An 18,195-nucleotide genomic window follows, 5' to 3' on the forward strand; every position below is an offset into this window, starting at 1 on the left:
TATTGATGGGTCTTTTTTTTTTTTTTCTTAATACATTCTGATATCCTATGTCTTTTGATTGGAGCATTTAGCCCATTTACATTCAGAGTAATTATTGAAAGATATGAATTTAGTGTCATTGTATTACTTGTAAAGTCACTGTTCCTGTAGATTGCCTCTGTTACTTTTTGGTCTTCATTACTTTTGGGCTCTCTCTTTGCTCAAAGGATTCCCTTTAATATTTCTTGCAGGGCTGGTTTAGTGTTCAAAAATTCCTTTGGTTTTTGTTTTCCTGGAAACTCTTTATCTCTCCTTCTATTCTGAATGACAGCCTTGCTGGATAAAGTATTCTTGGCAGCATATTTTTCCCATTTAGCACCTTCAATATATCATGCCAGTCCTTTCTGGACTGCCAGGTCTCTGTGGCCAGGTTTGCTGACAGCCTTATGGTTCTACCCTTGGAGGTTCAGGACCTCTTGTCCCGAGTGGCTTTCAGGAGTCTCTCTTTATTTCTGAAATTTGCAGGCTTCACTATTATATGTCGAGGGGTTGACCTATTTTTATTGATTTTGAGGGTGGGGCTCTCTGTGTTTTCTGGATTTGAATGTTTGTTTCCTTCCCCAGATTAGGGAAGTTCTCAGCTATAGTTTGTTCAAATAAATCTTCTGCCCCTCTCTCTCTTCATTTTCTGGGACCCCTATTATCCAGATATTATTTTGCTTTATGGAATCGCTAATTTCTTGCAGTCTTCCTTTGTGATCCAGGAGTTGTCTTTCTTCTTTTCAGCTTCTTTATTTTCCATCATTTTGTCTCCTGTATCATTGACTCTCTCCCCTGCCTCATTCATCCTCGTTAGAGCCTCCATTTTTGACTGCAACTCAGTAATATCATTTTTTATTTTGTCCTGATTAGATTTTAGTTTTTATTTCTCCAGTAAGGGATTTTGTAGTGTCTTCTATGGTTTTTTCAAGCCCAGGCAGTATCTGTATAATCACTTTAAATTCTAGTTCAGACATCTTAGTTGTATCCATATTTAAATCCCTGGCATTGAGTGCTACCCCCTGTTCTTTCTTTCATGGTGAATTTCTCCATCCGGTCATTATGTCCAGAAAAGAATAGAAAAAAGAGAAAAGACAACAATACCAACAGGAACAACAGAAAAAAATAACAAACCAGAAGAAAACAAAATCAAGACAAAATAAAAAATCAAACCACAATGAACTGAACAAAACAAAATACTAGATTCTGGGTTTATTTTGCTCTGCTTGTTAAAAGAAACTAGATTTCAAAATAGGAAAGAAAGGAAAACATATATATATATATATATATATAAAATATATATATATATATTATTTATATATATATATATATAAAATAAAGTATATAAAATATACAATGAATAGAAAGCAAATATATATATAATATATATATATGTATATTTAAAAAAAATTGAAAAAATAAGAAAATAGAGAAAAAATAAAACTGAAAGACTAAATAATAATAAAACAACCGCAAATGCTATATACTGTTTTCCCCAAGAGCCAAAGTTTTGCAGTTCTGTATGATAGGTAAATTTGGTGCTCGTTGGTTGTTCCTGCTGGTCTTCTGGGGGAGGGGCCTGTTGCGCTGATTCTCTGGTGCCCTTGTGGTGGTGAAATTGCACCTTCCTTGTCAGGGGGCTAAGCTCAGTGTTAGTGGCTCCGGATTCCACTTTGTGGTGCTGTTTTGCTCCCTGATGGCTTTCAGTACCAATGGGGGGGTGGGGGGGGGGGAGGATGAAAATGGCGGCGCCCCACTCTCTAGCCCAGAGCTGAAAGTTTGTGCCCCCCACTCTTCAGTGAGCCCTCACAGAAAAGCAGTCATTCATAAAGCCAGTTTTAAAAGGGAAGCTGAAATGGTCACAATGCAGAGGTTCCACAAGCTACATACTTACTGCCATGCCCCCAGACCTGCTTGCCAACCATCTGCAAACATGAGAGCCAAATTCAATACCTTCATGATGGCTTCTTTCACAAAACTGACCTGGAGATTAAAGCCACAGACAGAATACAGGCTCTGTAACTATGTTTGGACACTGACACCAACACTTTTATTTAATCTACCTGAGTCACAAAAAAGTTCATCAATGCAATGACAGCCTTCAATATAATATGGAAAGGTGCTAGGCTGTGAATAAGTGCACTTGGAATCAGGCCACCCATCTAATGCACTGTGATATAGGGAGTATTAGCAGCAAAGTCTGACCAACAGAGCAAGTCACCATTTCCTAGGATGGTTATTTGAATTCACCAACAAAAGGGAGGAAGTAATCCAATGGCTGCAAACTGACTTAATCCCATATATTCTCACTAAGCTGGATGCACTTCCTGACTAAAGCACTATTATTCCACAACTGCAGACATAATTTTCCAATTGAATCCCAGAGCAGTGCAGGGTGCAGACGATCATAATACAGTTCTCATCTATTTCTCTTAGATATAATTTCTAGTAATATGGCACAAATTTGTAACTTTATTTGATTTGGTCATTCCCTATAGAATATTTTGCTTAGTAAGTATAAAATCTAGAAGTAGAGAAACAACCTCCCTTGGCCAGCTTCACTCCTGCTTCAGTGGCCAAATCTGCAGATGACCTCTCACATACCTTTTCTCTCAGCAAACATCGATCATGGATGGTTGACAAGTATCTGTAATGAATCTTAATCAACTGATCTAAATCCTTGGCTTCCTCGACTTGATGTTGAAACTCCAGCCCTGTACTGTGAAGAATCTTGAAGAGAAAGATGAGAAGTTTAATCAGCAGACTTCTTTGAGGACTTGAATGCTAGACACAAAACTTTTTACCAACCTCTTCTACTCCTCTCAAATTCTTTCTTCAGTAATTACATCTGTAAAATTTACAAAGTACCTGCTTGAAAGGCTGACATTCTTATCCTAGAATAATGGTGGGGCCAGTTCTTTAGGAAATCCATTTGCACAGTAAATGAATGCCTTACTTTGGACCAACAGACTGTTCCTGATGGGGAGGGGCAAGTACATCAAATCACATACAAAATGCATTGGTTTTTTTTTTTTTTAAATTATCAGGTAAATTGAACTTATATGTTTTTATAAGTTCCAATATTTTTATAATGATCTTTCTTTAAAAGGAGCATAGACATACTTTAACTAGAAAACAAGAAACAAGCAAAAACTTAACTTCCTACCATTTACTCTTAATAATTAAGGGTTTAAGGCTGCCTCTGAAAGCCAATGCATGGTAAGCAGAAAGCACCTCTGCCATATGCATCATGTCTAAAACACAGGCTTTAAAGGCTCACTTCTTCCAAATAAAATGAGTTTTAGAACTTGTATACAAATGAGTTTTTTTTAAAGCAACCATTTTAAATCCCAAATGAGTACTGTCTTCCAAGAATACTGCTATTGTTCAAATATCTGAACTCCTCTTCCAGACTTCCTCTAGATCTGGTTTTAAGATGTATAAGAAAAGCAGTTTCATTTACTTCATAATGAGTTGCTTCTTGTTTCTAAGAAAAAATATATAATCCGGCTGCATCTTCCTCCTTACACATCACACTAGCCTGACAGATTTTTGGCTGTTATGAAAATTTGAAGCCATTTTCCAGGGACAGATCTGTCACCACTGATAAAGTTTAAAAGTCTATACTGCAAGTTCTGAAGGCAATTCCAGAAGAGAAGCTCTGGGTACGCCCATCTCAAGAGGCTGCTGGACAGGAGGGACAGGAGTCTCTGGATACACGTGCTCTGGCATGTTTAAAAAAACATTTCCCCCCACTGCCAATATTTATGATCAAATATTTTATATGTGCTATTTTCACATTTTTTCACATTTATAGTCTACAAGTATTTTGTGGGCTCTTATAAATATATCAGAAGTAATCCAGACACAAACCCTGGTCATGATGTAGTTGTGTAAGCTGTTCACAAAGTGCATGAGCTTTACTCTCAAGAGGAACATACGATGAATCTGCTGTCTTATTGGTTCCTTCTGCGGTCCAAACTGAGTTGTGTCTTGTTCACATGAAAGTCCTTCTCTGAGTTGTGGTTTTCCAGCAGTATTAGCTAGTTCTGTACAAGATTGAAAGAGCAGAGTCGGTGGGAAGAACATCTACTCAAATCCCACCCGTGCCACTGTACAGGGGTGGGACTTCTGATGTGGTTATCAACCTGCAAAGGGCACTCTACAGGAGGCACATTAGGGACCCTGCTTTCAGTGTCTCTGGAAGGTAAAGCAGTGAAAAGTTCCCCTTATCACCATCATTAAAACATAAATGCCAAGTCCAAATACTGTGTCATGAAATTTTTTTTTTGCATAATTTAAGAATATTTATTCTGGCTAAATTCCTCATCAAGCTGTTATATTTCAGACTGACTGCAGTACAATTCCCTGGTATTTCATTCAGGGAAGTTAATTTTGACAACTGTAAAACTTTTGCTATAAATACTTGTTATTTGGGCACTTGTGTATACATAAAAATGACCAAAGATCAGCCACTTCTTTAGTTCAGGGCTAAAATTCAATTATAATTTATCTGTTGAAAACAAATCTTACCACCAAATAGTAAAACATCCAGACTATATTTTGCCCACTTTATTTGCAATAAGAGAAGGAACACCTGATTATAAATTTTTTGACATTCCAAACTTATAACAATATCCACAGGCCATGGGATCTATGAAAACAAAAATAGAAAATTAGAGTAGAAAGTAACCTACGTATTACTTGCATGTTGTAATTTTAATAGAAAACAATGTTCTTAAAAAATGTATCAGCACATACCTTATAGCTCAGGGTCAGACCATCTAAGATATGAACAGGGAGTTTCTTCTTGGTTGTGTCAACATTTTCATAAGATATAGACAGACTATATAAAGAAATTTCAGTTTTAGTTTGTGAAAGTACTATGCTCAAATAAAAATACTCTTTAAAAAACCATTAGCATTTTAACATTTACATCATATTTTAAAGAAGACATATTTCATAAAGGGAATGCAAGTATTTCGATAAAGGTTTTGTAGCATATATTCCAGAATAGGAATTTGGTTTTACAAGTAAGAGGGTAAAGTTTTTAAATAATGGGTTTAGCTATGAAAGAAAAGAGACACTTATATGTAGTAAGTTAGGAAAAAAGTAGAACTCAGGGAAGAAGATATAATGGTAATAGGCTGGCTGCTTAATTCTGATAAAATTCAGGCAACAGGCTCAGAAGATAGACCCTCTGCTGAGGGCAGTGGAGGGAGACTGCTCTCTTTGCCCTGGAGAGTGTGTGTGCAAGTCCATCAATAGCAGTGGGGTCTGCTTCTAAAGCAAAGGTGTATACACACTGCTTCACCCACTCTTTCTTAACACTGGTTTGAATGTGACTCTCAATAGAAAGCAACAAATGTGCATGGAAATGTTCTTGCACCAGGCACCACATGGACACTCAACTGCCCTTACTCATTTAACCCTCAGAGTAGTCCTGTCAGTGGACTGGGAAATGATGTAATTCTCCCACAATCACAGAGGCATCAAGTGATGAAACCAGGATGCAGACCACGTAAGGTTTAAGTGTAACACAGAGGTGGGGAGGCAGCCTTACAACCAGAGATGGAAAGCAGTGTGTGACTTATAAGTTAGCCAATTCATTCCATGTCACAGGCATTAGTCAGAATTTTTTTTAGCTTGTAAATTATGTGCATCCACTGAGTACTTAGCAGGCACTTACTGAATACCTTATTTGTCAGTCATCAGGCCAAGCAGGTGAAAGAAAGTCAATCACTTCTCCCCGTCTAGGGGCTCATAGCCCAGAGAAAATCCCAGAGCAGACACAAGGTGCTGCACTAATCCAGGCCAAGCAGGACTTTGTAGGAGAGCAGACCACTGCCAGGCCATGCAAATGGAAGAGCACCTAACTGGAGGAAGCTATGAAGCAGGGAGAGTACAGCTCTTCAGCAAACCAGAAATATTCCAAATTCCTGAAATGGAAAGTGTGGTAGGAGAGAGAACATGATGTGTCTGTATGTGTACACGTACTAGAATTGGGGCTGGGAAATGAACCAGATAGTAAAACTTGCCCTCTCATGAGAAGGAGCTCAGCCCATCTGTTATGAGGAGCCAATCAGGAGCCTGAACACAACTGGTGGAGGGAATTGCTGATATCACTATAGTCACTCTGGTGGCCCTGTCGGGGTCCAATGGAGGGAGTGAAGCTGAGACACAGAGACAGTCAGGAGGTGTCAGAGAGGAGCTCTTGGGTGAGCACTGAGAGGTAAGGGGAAACGTTATCTAGGAGGCAGAACGGAACAACCAGGGAGGTGTAGGAGCTAGGACAGAGGAAGGAATCTAGGATGAGCCACACTGCCTTTGGGTGCCAGGATGAACAATGGTGCTCAACTAGAAGAGACAAGATTGTTTGGGATGAGACAATGAGTTCAGTTTTGGATACATGACATTTGAGTGTAGTCACAAGCTGCTGGCTATGTAGGCACCTAGGCTAAAGGTACTGATCTGCAGGTCACTGAAGCCATTAACAGGGACTGGAACTGTCCGAGGCAGGAGTGCTGACTGAGACAGTAGAGCAAGAAGCTGTGCCAAAGGCAGGTGGGAAGCAAGAGGCCCACAGAGAGATTACAGAAAGAGTAGCAGGGATATGGGAGGGTTGTTAAGGCAGGGATACTGGTCAGGGCAGGAGAGCAGCACTGGCACTGATGCTGGAATTGAGAGGGAGACTCGAGGGCCAGACTCAGAAAGCCTGAGGAGGCAGACAGCTGCTTAGAACATATGGAAGCCACAGCAGAAGGGGTCCCTGGGGGTGGCTCATTTCTCCTGAATTAATCTATGAATAGAATGCAATCTCAATAAAAATACCATCAAAGTTTTTGTTTTGGTGGAGCTAGACAAGTTGACAATAAAGTACATTTGGACAAATAAACAAGAATAGCCAAGAAAGCCCTATTATTAAAACAGGATGTTACTAGCACATGAATAAACAGAACAGGGAAATAGAATGGAAAATCTAGAAAGATACTCAAGTACATATGAAAACTTAATGATAAAGGGTCATGTCAAATAAATGCAGGAAAGATGGATTGTTTTTTTAAAGAAGTAAGTGATGGAAACCAATTAGTCATTTGGAAAAAGATAAAACTAGATCTATTTCTTTTTTAGCTGGATAAGTTCCAAATAGATCAATATCTAAATGTAAAAATACCTATTCAAGTATTAGGATAAAAGATGGGTGAATTTCTTTGTAACGTGGGAAAAAGTAAAACTTTCTTAACTCAAAATCTAAAAGTAGTAAGAGAAAAGATTGATAAATTGTAAAACTAAAAAAATCTACATGACAAAACAACAAAAAATTATTATACCATAAGCAGAATGAAAAGACAAATGTCGAATTGGGAAATGTATATAATATAAATAGCTTCTAAAAATGGAGAATAAGAGACCAATAACCTGATACTAACAGAAATGGTGGCAAAATATATGGATAGTTCACAATAAAAAATTTCAAAAATAAACAAATGGAAAGATGATAAAGCTCACTCATAATTAGAAAAATGTAAATGAGAACTATACTGAGATACTGTTTCTCATCAGACTGGCAAAATTCCAAAAGTCCGACAACATATTCTGTTGGTGAGGCTGTGGAGAAAGCCACTCTACACATTGCTGGTGGGAATCAGAAAGAATACAGGCCATATGAAGAGAAATTTGGGAACAGCTAGCAGAATTACACATACATTTACCTTTTTACCCAGCAATCCCATTATAGGACTATATTCCAAAAATACACTGGCAAAAATATGAAGTGAGAGGTACAAGACTAGTTAGTCATTGCAGATATGCATGGCAGAAGAACAGAAACCCAAATGCCCACCAACAGGACAACTGATTGAAAGAATACAGTGGAAAGCCAGTCAACGGTAAAGGAGTAAGGACAAGCTCTCTAGCTTATAAATGGAGTGGGTGTGAAACACATTAGTAACATAAGAAAAATAAACCAAATGCCAGAGTAGGCAATGCATGCTACCTTTTGTACAACATGCAATGGTTGCCTAAAGGAAAGGGAGCAGGAACAGAAGACAGATCTCCCTAGAAGTACCACTGTACCATTGATTTTAACTTAAGAAATATACAGCTGTTTATATAATTAAGAAACAAAATTGAATCAAGAAAAAAAAAGCAGTTCCTAAAAGTAGAAAACTAAAAAAAATGAACTTGACCCTATATTAAGTTGGTGGCATAATCACATTGAAGATTATTCCAAGTGACTTTGAAATAGAGTATTCTGATGATTTGATAGTATAGGAAGAGAAAACAATCACAAACAGTAATTTAAACTCTCAGTGGGCTTGTTGCTATTATTGTCACTTTGGAACTATTTATTATAGAATAAAAAAACCATTAGTCATGTCAGTGTGTTAATAAGCACTCGAGAAGAAATACAAAGGAAAATCAAAGAAGTGAAAACTAATCTTTAATATAAATTGGAAATATCAATATGAAATTATGATTTATTCTTCCTACATATTTCATTTCTCTGTCCACTGAGAAAGCTCAGAAGTACTGACAATCCAATACTGATGAATACTCTGGCACGCAGATAAAGGGCTTTTTAAGTCATCAAATACATGGGACCAGTGCTCCTGGGAAAGGTGCACAAGCCTAAAGCAGGAGGTGCACAGGACAAGCCTGTACATCTGAGTAGTCCTGAAAGTAAGGACACTCTCTGAGATTACTAGGGTCATATGAAGGGGTACGCTCTGGGTAAAAATGCGAGTCTGAGTAATAAAAAAAAGAAAAATCGTAATAGACCGTGACATTAAATATAACAAATTCATGAATTTCTGCTGGTGGTGAAAAACAACTTTCCCTGGCTCCCTCCTGGGGTTGCTAGGCACCAATTTCTTCTTATGGAAAGAACCCAGCTGTTACTCTGCTTTTACTAATCACATAATTGATAAAAATTCTGTTTTTATGGAGGAATTAAAGGTAATAAAAAAGAATGACATAAAAATCAAAGGAATTAAAATAATCTATTAAGTAGTAGCTTGGTAACCTGGCATGGCTGTGAGGAAAAGAATGCTTTGTCTGGCATATCATGTTCATTATTATGACTACTATTTTTTTTAAAGATTTATTTATTTATTAGTTAGTTAGTTATGTTATGTCAGTCACCATACAGTACATCATTAGTTGTTGATGCAGTGTTCCATGATTCACTGTTTTCGAATAAGACCCAGTGCTCATTGCAATATCTGCCCTCCTTAATACCCATCACTGGGATAACCCATCCCCCCCACCCCTTTCCCCCGCTAAAACCCTCAGTTTGTTTCTCGGAGTCCATAGTCTCTCATGGTTTGTCTCCCACTCCGATTTCCCCCCCTTCATTTTTCTCTTCCTTCTCCTAATGTCCTCCATGCTATTCCTCATGTTCCACAAATAAGTGAAACCATATGATAATTATCTTTGTTTGACTTATTTCACTTAGCATAATCTCCTCCAGCCCCATCCATGTTGATGTAAATGTTGGGTATTCATCCTTTCTGATGGCTGAGTAATATTCCATTGTATATATGGACCACCTCGTCATCCATTCGTCTGTAGAAGGGCATCTGGGCTCCTTCCAGTTTGGATATTGTGGAGATTGCTGCTATGGACATTGGGGTGCATATGGCCCTTCTTTTCACTACATCTGTGTCTTTGAGGTAAATACCAAGTAGTGTAATTGCTGGGTCATAGGGTAGCTCTATCTTTAACTTTTTGAGGAACCTACACACTGTTTTCCAAAGTGGGTGTACCAACTTGCATTCCCACTAACAGTGTAATTGGGTTCCCTTTTCTCTACAACCTCTCCAACATTTATTGTTTCTTGCCTTGTCCATTTTTGCCATTCTAACTGGTGTAATGTGGCATCTCAATGTGGTTTTGATATGAATTTCCCTGATGGCTGATGATGTTGAACATTTTTTTTCATGTGTCTGTTAGCCATTTGTATGTCTTCTTTGGAGAAGTGTCTGTTCATGTCTTCTGTCCATTTTTTTATTTGTTTTTTGGGTGTTGAGTTTGAGAAGTTCTTTATAGATATTGGATACCAGCCCTTTATCTGTAGTGTCATTTGCAAATATCTTCTTCGATTCTGCATGTTGCCTCTTACTTTTGTTGGCTGTTTCCTTTGCTGTAAAGAAGCTTTTTACCTTGAAGTCCCAAAAGTTGTTTTGTTTTTGTTTCCCTTGCCTTTGGAGATGTCTTGAAAGAAGCTGCTGTGGCTGATGTCGAAAAGGTTACTACTTATGTTCTCCTCTAGGATTTTGATGGATTCCTGTCTCACACTGAGGTCTTTCATCCATTTTGAGTTTATCTTTGTGTATGGTGAAAGAGAATGGTCTAGATTCATTCTTCTGTATATAGCTAATTTCCCCAGCACCACTTATTGAAGAGACTGTCTTTTTTCCATTGCATATTTTTTCCTACTTTGTTGAAGATTAGTTGACCATAGAGTTGATGGTCCATATCTGAAGTCTCTATTCTGTTCCGTTGGTCTATGTGTCTGTTTTCGTGCCAGTACCATGCTGTCGTGGTGATCACAGCTTTGTAATATAGCTTGAAATCAGGCAACGTGATGTCCCCAGCTTTATTTTTTTTTCAACATTTCCTTGGTGATTCGGGCTTTTCTGGTTCCATACAAATTTTAGGATTGTTTGTTCCAGCACTTTGAAAAATGGCATTGGTATTTTGATCGTAATGGTGTTGAAAGTATAGATTGGTCTCGACAGAATACACATTTTAACAATGTTTATTTTTCCGATCCATGAGCATGGAATGCTTTTCTATCTTTTTCTGTCTTCTTTAATTTCTTTCATAAGTGTTCTGTAGTTTCTAGAGTATAGATCTTTTACCTCTTTGGTTAGGTTTATTCCTAGGTATCTTACGGTTTTTGGTGCTATTGTAAATGGAATCGATGCTTTAATATTTCTTTCTGCAGTTACATTGTTAGTGTAGAGGAAAGCAACTGATTTCTGTGCATTGATTTTGTATCCTGCCACATTACTGAATTGCTATATGAATTCTAGTATTTGGGGGTGGAGTCTTTTGGATTTTCCATATTAAGTATGTCATCTGTGAAGAGAGAGAGTTTGACTTCTTCTTTGCCAATTTGAATACCTTTTATTTCTTTTTGTGGTCTGATTGCTGTTGCTAGGTCTTCTAGTACTATGTTGAACAACAGTGGCCATAGGCATCCTTGTCATGTTCCTGATCTTAAGGGAAAGGCTCTCAGCTTTTCCCCATTGAGGATGATATTCGCTGTGGGCTTTTCATAGATGGATTTTATGAACTTGAGGAATGTTCCCTCTATCCCTATACTCTGAAGAGTTTTAATCAGGAAAGGATGCTGTATTTTGTCAAATGCTTTTTCTGCATCAATTGAGAGGACCATGTGGTTCTTGTCTCTTCTCTTATTAATGTGTTCTATCACATTGATTGATTTGAGAATGTTGAACCACCCTTGCATCCCAGGGATAAATCCCACCTGGTCGTGATGGATAATCCTTTTAATGTACTGTTGATCCTATTGGCTACGATCTTGTTGAGAATTTTGGCATCCAAATTCATCAGGGATATTGGCCTGTAATTCTCCTTTTAGATGAGGTCTTTGCCTGGTTTGGGGATCAAGGTAATGCTGGCCTCATAGAATGAGTTTGGAAGTTTTCCTTCTGTTTCTATTTTTTGAAGCAGCTTCAGTAGAATATGTGTTACCTCTTCTTTAAATGTTTAGTAGAATTCCCCTGGGAATCTATCAGGCCCTGGACTCTTGTTTTTGGGGAGGTTTTTGATCACTGCTTCAATTTTGTCACGGTTATTGGCCTATTCAGGTTGTCAATTTCTTCCTGTTTCAGGCTTGGCAGTTTATAGGTTTCCAGGAAGGCATCCATTTCTTCCAGGTTGCTTAATTTATTGGCATACAGTTGTTGATAATAATTGTTTCTATTTCCTTGGTGTTAGTCGTGATCTCTCCCCCTTCATTCATAATTTTATTAATTTGGGTCCTTTTCCTTTCCTTTTGGATAAGTCTGGCCAGTGATTTATCGACTCATTAATTCTTTCATAGAACCAGCTTCTAGTTTCGTTGATCTGATCTACTGTATTTCTGGTTTCTAATTCATTGATCTCTGCTCTGATCTTAATTATTTCTCTTCTCCTGCTTGGCTTAGGCTTTATTTATTGTTCTTTCTCCAGTTCTTTAAGGTGTAAAGTTAATTTGTGTATTCGGGATTTTTCTATTTCTTTGAGTGAGGCTTGAATGGCTATGTATTTCCCCCTTAGGACCGCCTCTGCAGTATGCCATAGGGTTTCGACCGATGTCTTTTCGTTCTCATTGGTTTCCATGAATTGCTTGAGTTCTTCAATTTCCTGGTTGATTCAATCATTCTTAAGCCGGATGGTCTTTAGCTTCCAAGTGTTTGAATTTCTGCCAAATTTTTTCTTGTGATTGAACTCCAGTTTCAAAGCATTTGTGGTCTGAGAATATGCAGGGGGTAATCTCAGTCTTTTGGTATCAGTTGAGACCTGATTTGTGACCCAGTATGTGGTCTATTCTGGAGAAAGTTCCATGTGCACTCGAGAAGAATGAGTATTCTGTTGTTTTAGGGTGGAATGTTCTGTATATATCTATGAGTCCACCTGGCCCAGTGTGTCATTCAAAGCTCTTTCTTCTTTGTTGATCTTCTGCTTAGATGATCGGTCTATTGCTGAAAGTGGAGTGTTGAGGTCTCCTACTATTAAAGTACTATCAATATGATTCTTTATTTTGGTTAACAGTTGGCTTATATAGTTGGCTGCTCCCATGTTGGGGGCGTAGATATTTACAATTGTTAGATCTTCTTGTTGGATAGACTATATCATTTAAGAATGATATAGTGTCCTTCTGTGTCTCTAACTACAGACTTTAGTTTAAAATCTAATTTGTCTGATACGAGAATTGTTACCCCAGCTTTCTTTTGAGGTCTGTTGGCATGAAAAATGGTTCTCTGTCCCCCCACTTTCAGTCTGGATGTATCTTTAGGTTCAAAATGAGTCTCTTGTAGACAGCATATGGATGGGTCATGTCTTTTTATCCAATCTGCAACCCTATGCCATTTCACGGGAGCATTTAGGGCATTCATGTTGAGAGTGATTATTGAAAGATACGATTTTATTGCCATCATGTCGCCTGTGAAGACCTTGTTTCTATAGATTGTCTCTGTAAATTTCTGGTCTGTATTGGTCTTGGCGTCTTTCTTCTTTTATAGAACCCTCCTTAATATTTCTTGCAGGGCCCGCTTGTGGTCACATATTCTTTCAGTTTCTGCCGGTCTTGGAAGCTCCTTGTCTCTCCAGCCATTCTGAATGACAGCCTGCTGGAGAAAGTATCCTTGGCTGCATGTTCTTCTCATTTAGTACCCTGAATATGTCTTGCCAGCCCTTTCTGGCTTGCCAGGTCTCTGTGGACAGGTCTGACGTTACTCTGTTACACTGATGTTCCTCCCTCTGTACGTAAGAAATCTCTTTCCCCTAGCCGCTTTCAAGATTGTTTCCTTGGATCTAAGATTTGCAAATTGTACAAGTATATGTTGGGCAGTTGGTCTGTTCTCATTGATCTTGGGAGCGGTCCTCTCTGCCTCTTGGACACGAATGCTTGTTTCCTTCCAGATTAGGGAAACTCTCATCTATGATTTGCTCAAATATATCTTCTAAGACCTCTGTCTCCACCGCCTCAAGGATTCGAATAATTCTGATATTGGAACTTTTCATTGAGTCTCTAATCTCTCTCAGTTTGGTTCCATGGGTTTTGTTTTTCCCATGCCTCCTGGGTTTCCTTCTTTTTTATCATCTTATCCTCTAGCCCACTAATTCATTCTTCTGCCTCATTTACCCTGGCTGTCAAGAGTATCCACTTTAGACTGCATTTCATTCATAGCATTTTTAAGTTTGGTCTGATTAGATCTCATTTCTGCACTTAAGAGATTCTATATTGTTGTTAATATTTTTCTAAAGCCTACTGCCTTGATAATTGTTGCTCTAAAGTCAATTTCTGACATCTTGGTTATATCCATTAGTTCTGTGTCAGAGGCCTAGTCTCTGATCCTTTTCTTCATTGGGGGTTCCTCCTCTTAGTCATTTTGTTGGGGGGGGTAGTTGAGGGAATGTACAGAGTCCACATTATTGACCACAACCCAAGGAAGATGTACCTGTTTTATAGGGACCTTAGGGTTGTTGTCCTCTTGTTTTTCCAGCCTGTCTTCTGGGGGAGGGGCTTGCTGCACTGTTCTTCAGGCAACCCTGTTCAGGCAGAGTTGCCCTGCCCCCTATGGGGGAGGAGGAATGTGCTCAGTGAAAACCAGGTTTTGGGGGCTATTGTTCTCTGGTGGCTTTCTGCATCTCCCCCCGAGAGTCAGAGCACAAGTAACCACCTACAGACCTCTGTCTCGGAACAGAGAGATCACAGTCTGACCTTCACTGATCTCTCCAGCCCACGCCTTCTCTGTTTCTGTCTGTGCTGCTAAAAAACCGCATCGTTCTGGGTTGTGTGCCCCACTGGAGCACTCCTGGTCCTCGCTTCCAGGTCCAGGCACATCTCTGCCCTTTGTGCTGCTAAAACCGCCAGCCTCCCCCGGTTCGCACACGCTCCCCGGAAGCTCCAGGTTTCAGTCTGCGGGTCTGCCCTAAAGTCCCTTCCCCACTGCTACCGGTCTCCCCAGCGTGGGAGGCTTTTGCGCTCCTGTGTTATTACACCTTCCTGGCTCCAGTGCTATGGCAGCTCCCTCCCCCCTTCCATTTATCTTCTGGTATCTGCCCGCAGAATCACGGCTCCCCACTTCATACCTTGAGACCAACTGCCAGAGATATTCTGTTTGTAGAGATCCAGATATATCTTCTTACATCTCAGGCTGATTTCATGGGTGTTCAGAATGGTCTGGTAGATATCCAGCTCAATTCAGGGGACTGGTTGAAATTGGGTCCCCTACTCCTCTGCCATCTTTTATCCCTCATTATGACTACCATTTTTGAAGGACCACTGAGGGAGCTGAGAAAAGGAGCCAAGTAAGAGAGCCAAGCAGGGACACAGAACAGGATAAAAGGATTGCCAAGCAGCGTAGAAGATGAGTCTCTGCTTCACAAAGATTTGGTAGTACCAACCCACAGACCTGGGTGAGTTGAATGTTCAGCAGGCAGACTGACAGGGAGACAAGGTTGATTAGCTCCACAGTTGGGGATAAGCTGACATAACAGCTTGAGAGAGCCAAATCCTAACCAGTAGACCACCAGGGATGATATAACAGTTTGAAAAGATGCAACTCTGTCCATTAAGTGGTGGAATCTATTTCCCACCCCTGAACCTGGGCTGACCTGTGACTCGGTTTGACCAACAGCATGTAGTGGAAGTGAAGGTCTGTGAAGCCTGGAGCTCAGCCCTCAGCAAGCCCTGAGGGTTTTGCTCTGTCTCAGAACATCGCCTAAGACTCCTATGTAAGGAGGCCAGCATAGCTGGCTGGAGGGCAAGGCCAGTGGAGCAGAGAGGTGCCACACCCAGTGGCTAGCACTGACTCCAGTCCTGTGAAGGAGGCCATGAAACCCCGACAGCCTATATGGCCCCATCTCATCATCTCCTCTTGCTTAGTGGGCAAGTCAGTTATCTTCTGCCTCAGTGTTCTAATATGAAAAATAATATTATTATAACTCATGGGGTTAGTGTGAGGATTAAATAATATATGTGAAAATTCACAGAAGAGTTGTTGCGCATGGATTATTTTAAATTATTTTAAAATAAAAAGGTGCCTCTTATATTTTACCGTGAACTATCTTCAGGATAACGTTGTCCTACTGCTTCTTGAAGCTGGACATTAAGAAAAGACACATTCTGCCAGGTTTCCTTTTCTCTTATTTTATCAAAAATTGATGTATAGAAGTCGTACATGGTATCTCCACCTTCCATTAAGAAAAAATTTCTCATGGCCTGCAAGTACTCAACCAACCTAAATGAAGAGAAAACAAGCGACAGAAATATCTTAAACTCATGAGACAGAATTCTGGATCGGTACCAGTTTTTGTACACTACTAATTTTGAAATAGGTTTACATTGTACATTTACTAAAAAACAGGAACATTAACAACTTTTAAAGACTTTTAAAATAATTACTAAAAAACAGGAACATTAACAACTTTTAAAGACATAAAATAACAAAAATAGTATATGGTTGCCTTTAATAGAAAGAAATAAATTACTTTTCTATAACATTGTAGAAAGATGGGAAAAGTCAAAGTGTAACAAACTAGTTAGTCCAAATCCTGCTATTCATAGTGAATTTCTACTGTTAATATTTGGGGTATTTCTTTCCCATCTTTTTTTCTATGCATCAAAAAAAAATAGTTCGCAGGACTATATATATATATATATATATATATATATATATATATATATCCTGCTATTTAAGCTTTAAGAACATTTTACGTTATTTAAAACTCTGGATAAACATAATTTGTATGAACTTTATAAAATTCATACATGACATGGATATGCCGTTATTTAAAGAACCAGTCATCCATTACTAAGTAATTTCATGTTCTTCCCTCTGACAGCGAACTTTCTGATGGGTATTTTTGTACAACAAGCTTTTTCTGTATTTCTTTCAGGACAGAGTCTCAGATACAAAGGATTAAATTTTGCAATATAATAGTGTGAAACACTGATAGTTAGTTGATTCTCTCAAAAGACAACTGTTTACCAAATACCCATTTCCTACTCTGTTAAAAATAATAATTAACTTGGGGGACTAGGGAAGATGGCAGAGGAGTAGGGGACCCTATTTCAACTGGTCCCCAGAATTGAGCTGGATATCTACCAGACCACTCTGAGCACCCACGAAACCAGCCTGAGATGTAAGAAGATCTGGATCTCTACAAACAGAAGATTGTAGGCGGTTGGTTTCGAGGTACGAAGTAGGGAGGCGTGGTTCCACAGGCAGTATCGGAGGACAAACAGCAGCGGAAGGGTGCCTGGCCGTGGGGCTCCTACACCGCCGGTGAGTGACAGTCTCTCGATCGCTCGGGACGGGGCACAGACTTGCAGACCAGTAGCAGCGGGGAAAGGACTTTAGGGCAGCCCCCGGGGCAGAAACCCAGAGCAGCGGGGTCACGCGGGCGAACTGGGAGCGGCTGGCAGTTTTAGAAGCACAAAGGGCAGAGACGTGCCCACCTGGAGGCGGAACTGGGGGCGTTGCGAAGGGGCGCACAACCCAGGACACTGCAGTTTATAGCAGCACGGACAGAAACGGAGACAGTGTGGCCTGCAGAGCTCACTGAAGAACAGACTACAATCTCTCTGCTCTGAGGCAGAGGGTTGGAAATGGTCTCTTCTGCTCTGACTCGCAGAAGAGACATGGAAAGCTTCCAGGGAAAGCCGCCAGAGAACAAAAGCCCCCAAAACTGATTCCTGCTGAGCCCATCCTCTGCCACCGGGGGGCAGGGCAACTCTGCCCAAACAGGGTTGGCTGAGTAACAGCACAGCAGGCCCCTCCCCCAGAAGACAGGCTGGGAAAACAAGAGGCCAGCAACCCTAACATCCCAAGAAAACAGGTGCATCTTGCTTGGGTTCTGGACAAGAATTTGGACTCTATACATTCCCTCAAACACCCATCAACAGAATGATTAGGAGGAGGAACCCCAAAATAGAAAAGACTCAGAGATTATTACTTATGCTGCAGATTTACAAATGGATGCAGATATAACCAAGATGTCGGAGATGGAATTCAGGCTAGCAATTGTGAAGACAATGGCTAGAATGAAGAAATCAATTAATGGCAACATAGAGTCTCTAAGGGCAGAAATGAAAGCTGAATTGGCAGAACTTAAAAATGCTATCAATGAGATCCAATCCAATCTAGATAATCTAACAGCTAGGGTAACTGAGGCAGAAGAACAAATAAGCGACCTGGAAGACAATATATTAGATAGAAAGGGAAAAAAGGAGGCGAGGGAAAAACAACTCAGAATCCACGAAAACAGAATCAGAGAAATAAGTGACCCATGAAGCGTTCCAATGTCAGAATAATTGGAATCCCGGAGGGAGTGGAGAGAGAGAGAGGAATAGAAGATGTATTTGAGCAAATTGTAGCTGAGAACTTCCCTAATCTGGGGAATGAAACAAACATTCGTGTCCTAGAGGCAGAGAGG

The 18,195-nt window shown here is 39.7% G+C and overlaps 1 protein-coding gene across 4 annotated transcripts in view; it reads right to left on the minus strand.

Moving 5' to 3' along the window:
* Positions 1-18,195, minus strand: part of TUBGCP5 (tubulin gamma complex component 5) — a 106,263-nt gene that overhangs the window by 9,397 nt on the left and 78,671 nt on the right. For all 4 annotated transcript variants that reach the window (XM_078079022.1, XM_078079021.1, XM_078079020.1 and 1 more), the window contains 6 exons: positions 15,816-15,998; positions 4,780-4,864; positions 4,552-4,672; positions 3,892-4,067; positions 2,623-2,748; positions 1,913-2,001 (listed from right to left, as the gene is read on the minus strand). In XM_078079022.1, the coding sequence (XP_077935148.1) occupies positions 1,913-2,001; positions 2,623-2,748; positions 3,892-4,067; positions 4,552-4,672; positions 4,780-4,864; positions 15,816-15,998 (780 nt within the window). The remainder of the gene's footprint in view (positions 1-1,912; positions 2,002-2,622; positions 2,749-3,891; positions 4,068-4,551; positions 4,673-4,779; positions 4,865-15,815; positions 15,999-18,195) is intronic.

Source organism: Halichoerus grypus, chromosome 8 (genome assembly GCF_964656455.1).
Source record: "Halichoerus grypus chromosome 8, mHalGry1.hap1.1, whole genome shotgun sequence".
Taxonomy (NCBI): domain Eukaryota; kingdom Metazoa; phylum Chordata; class Mammalia; order Carnivora; family Phocidae; genus Halichoerus; species Halichoerus grypus.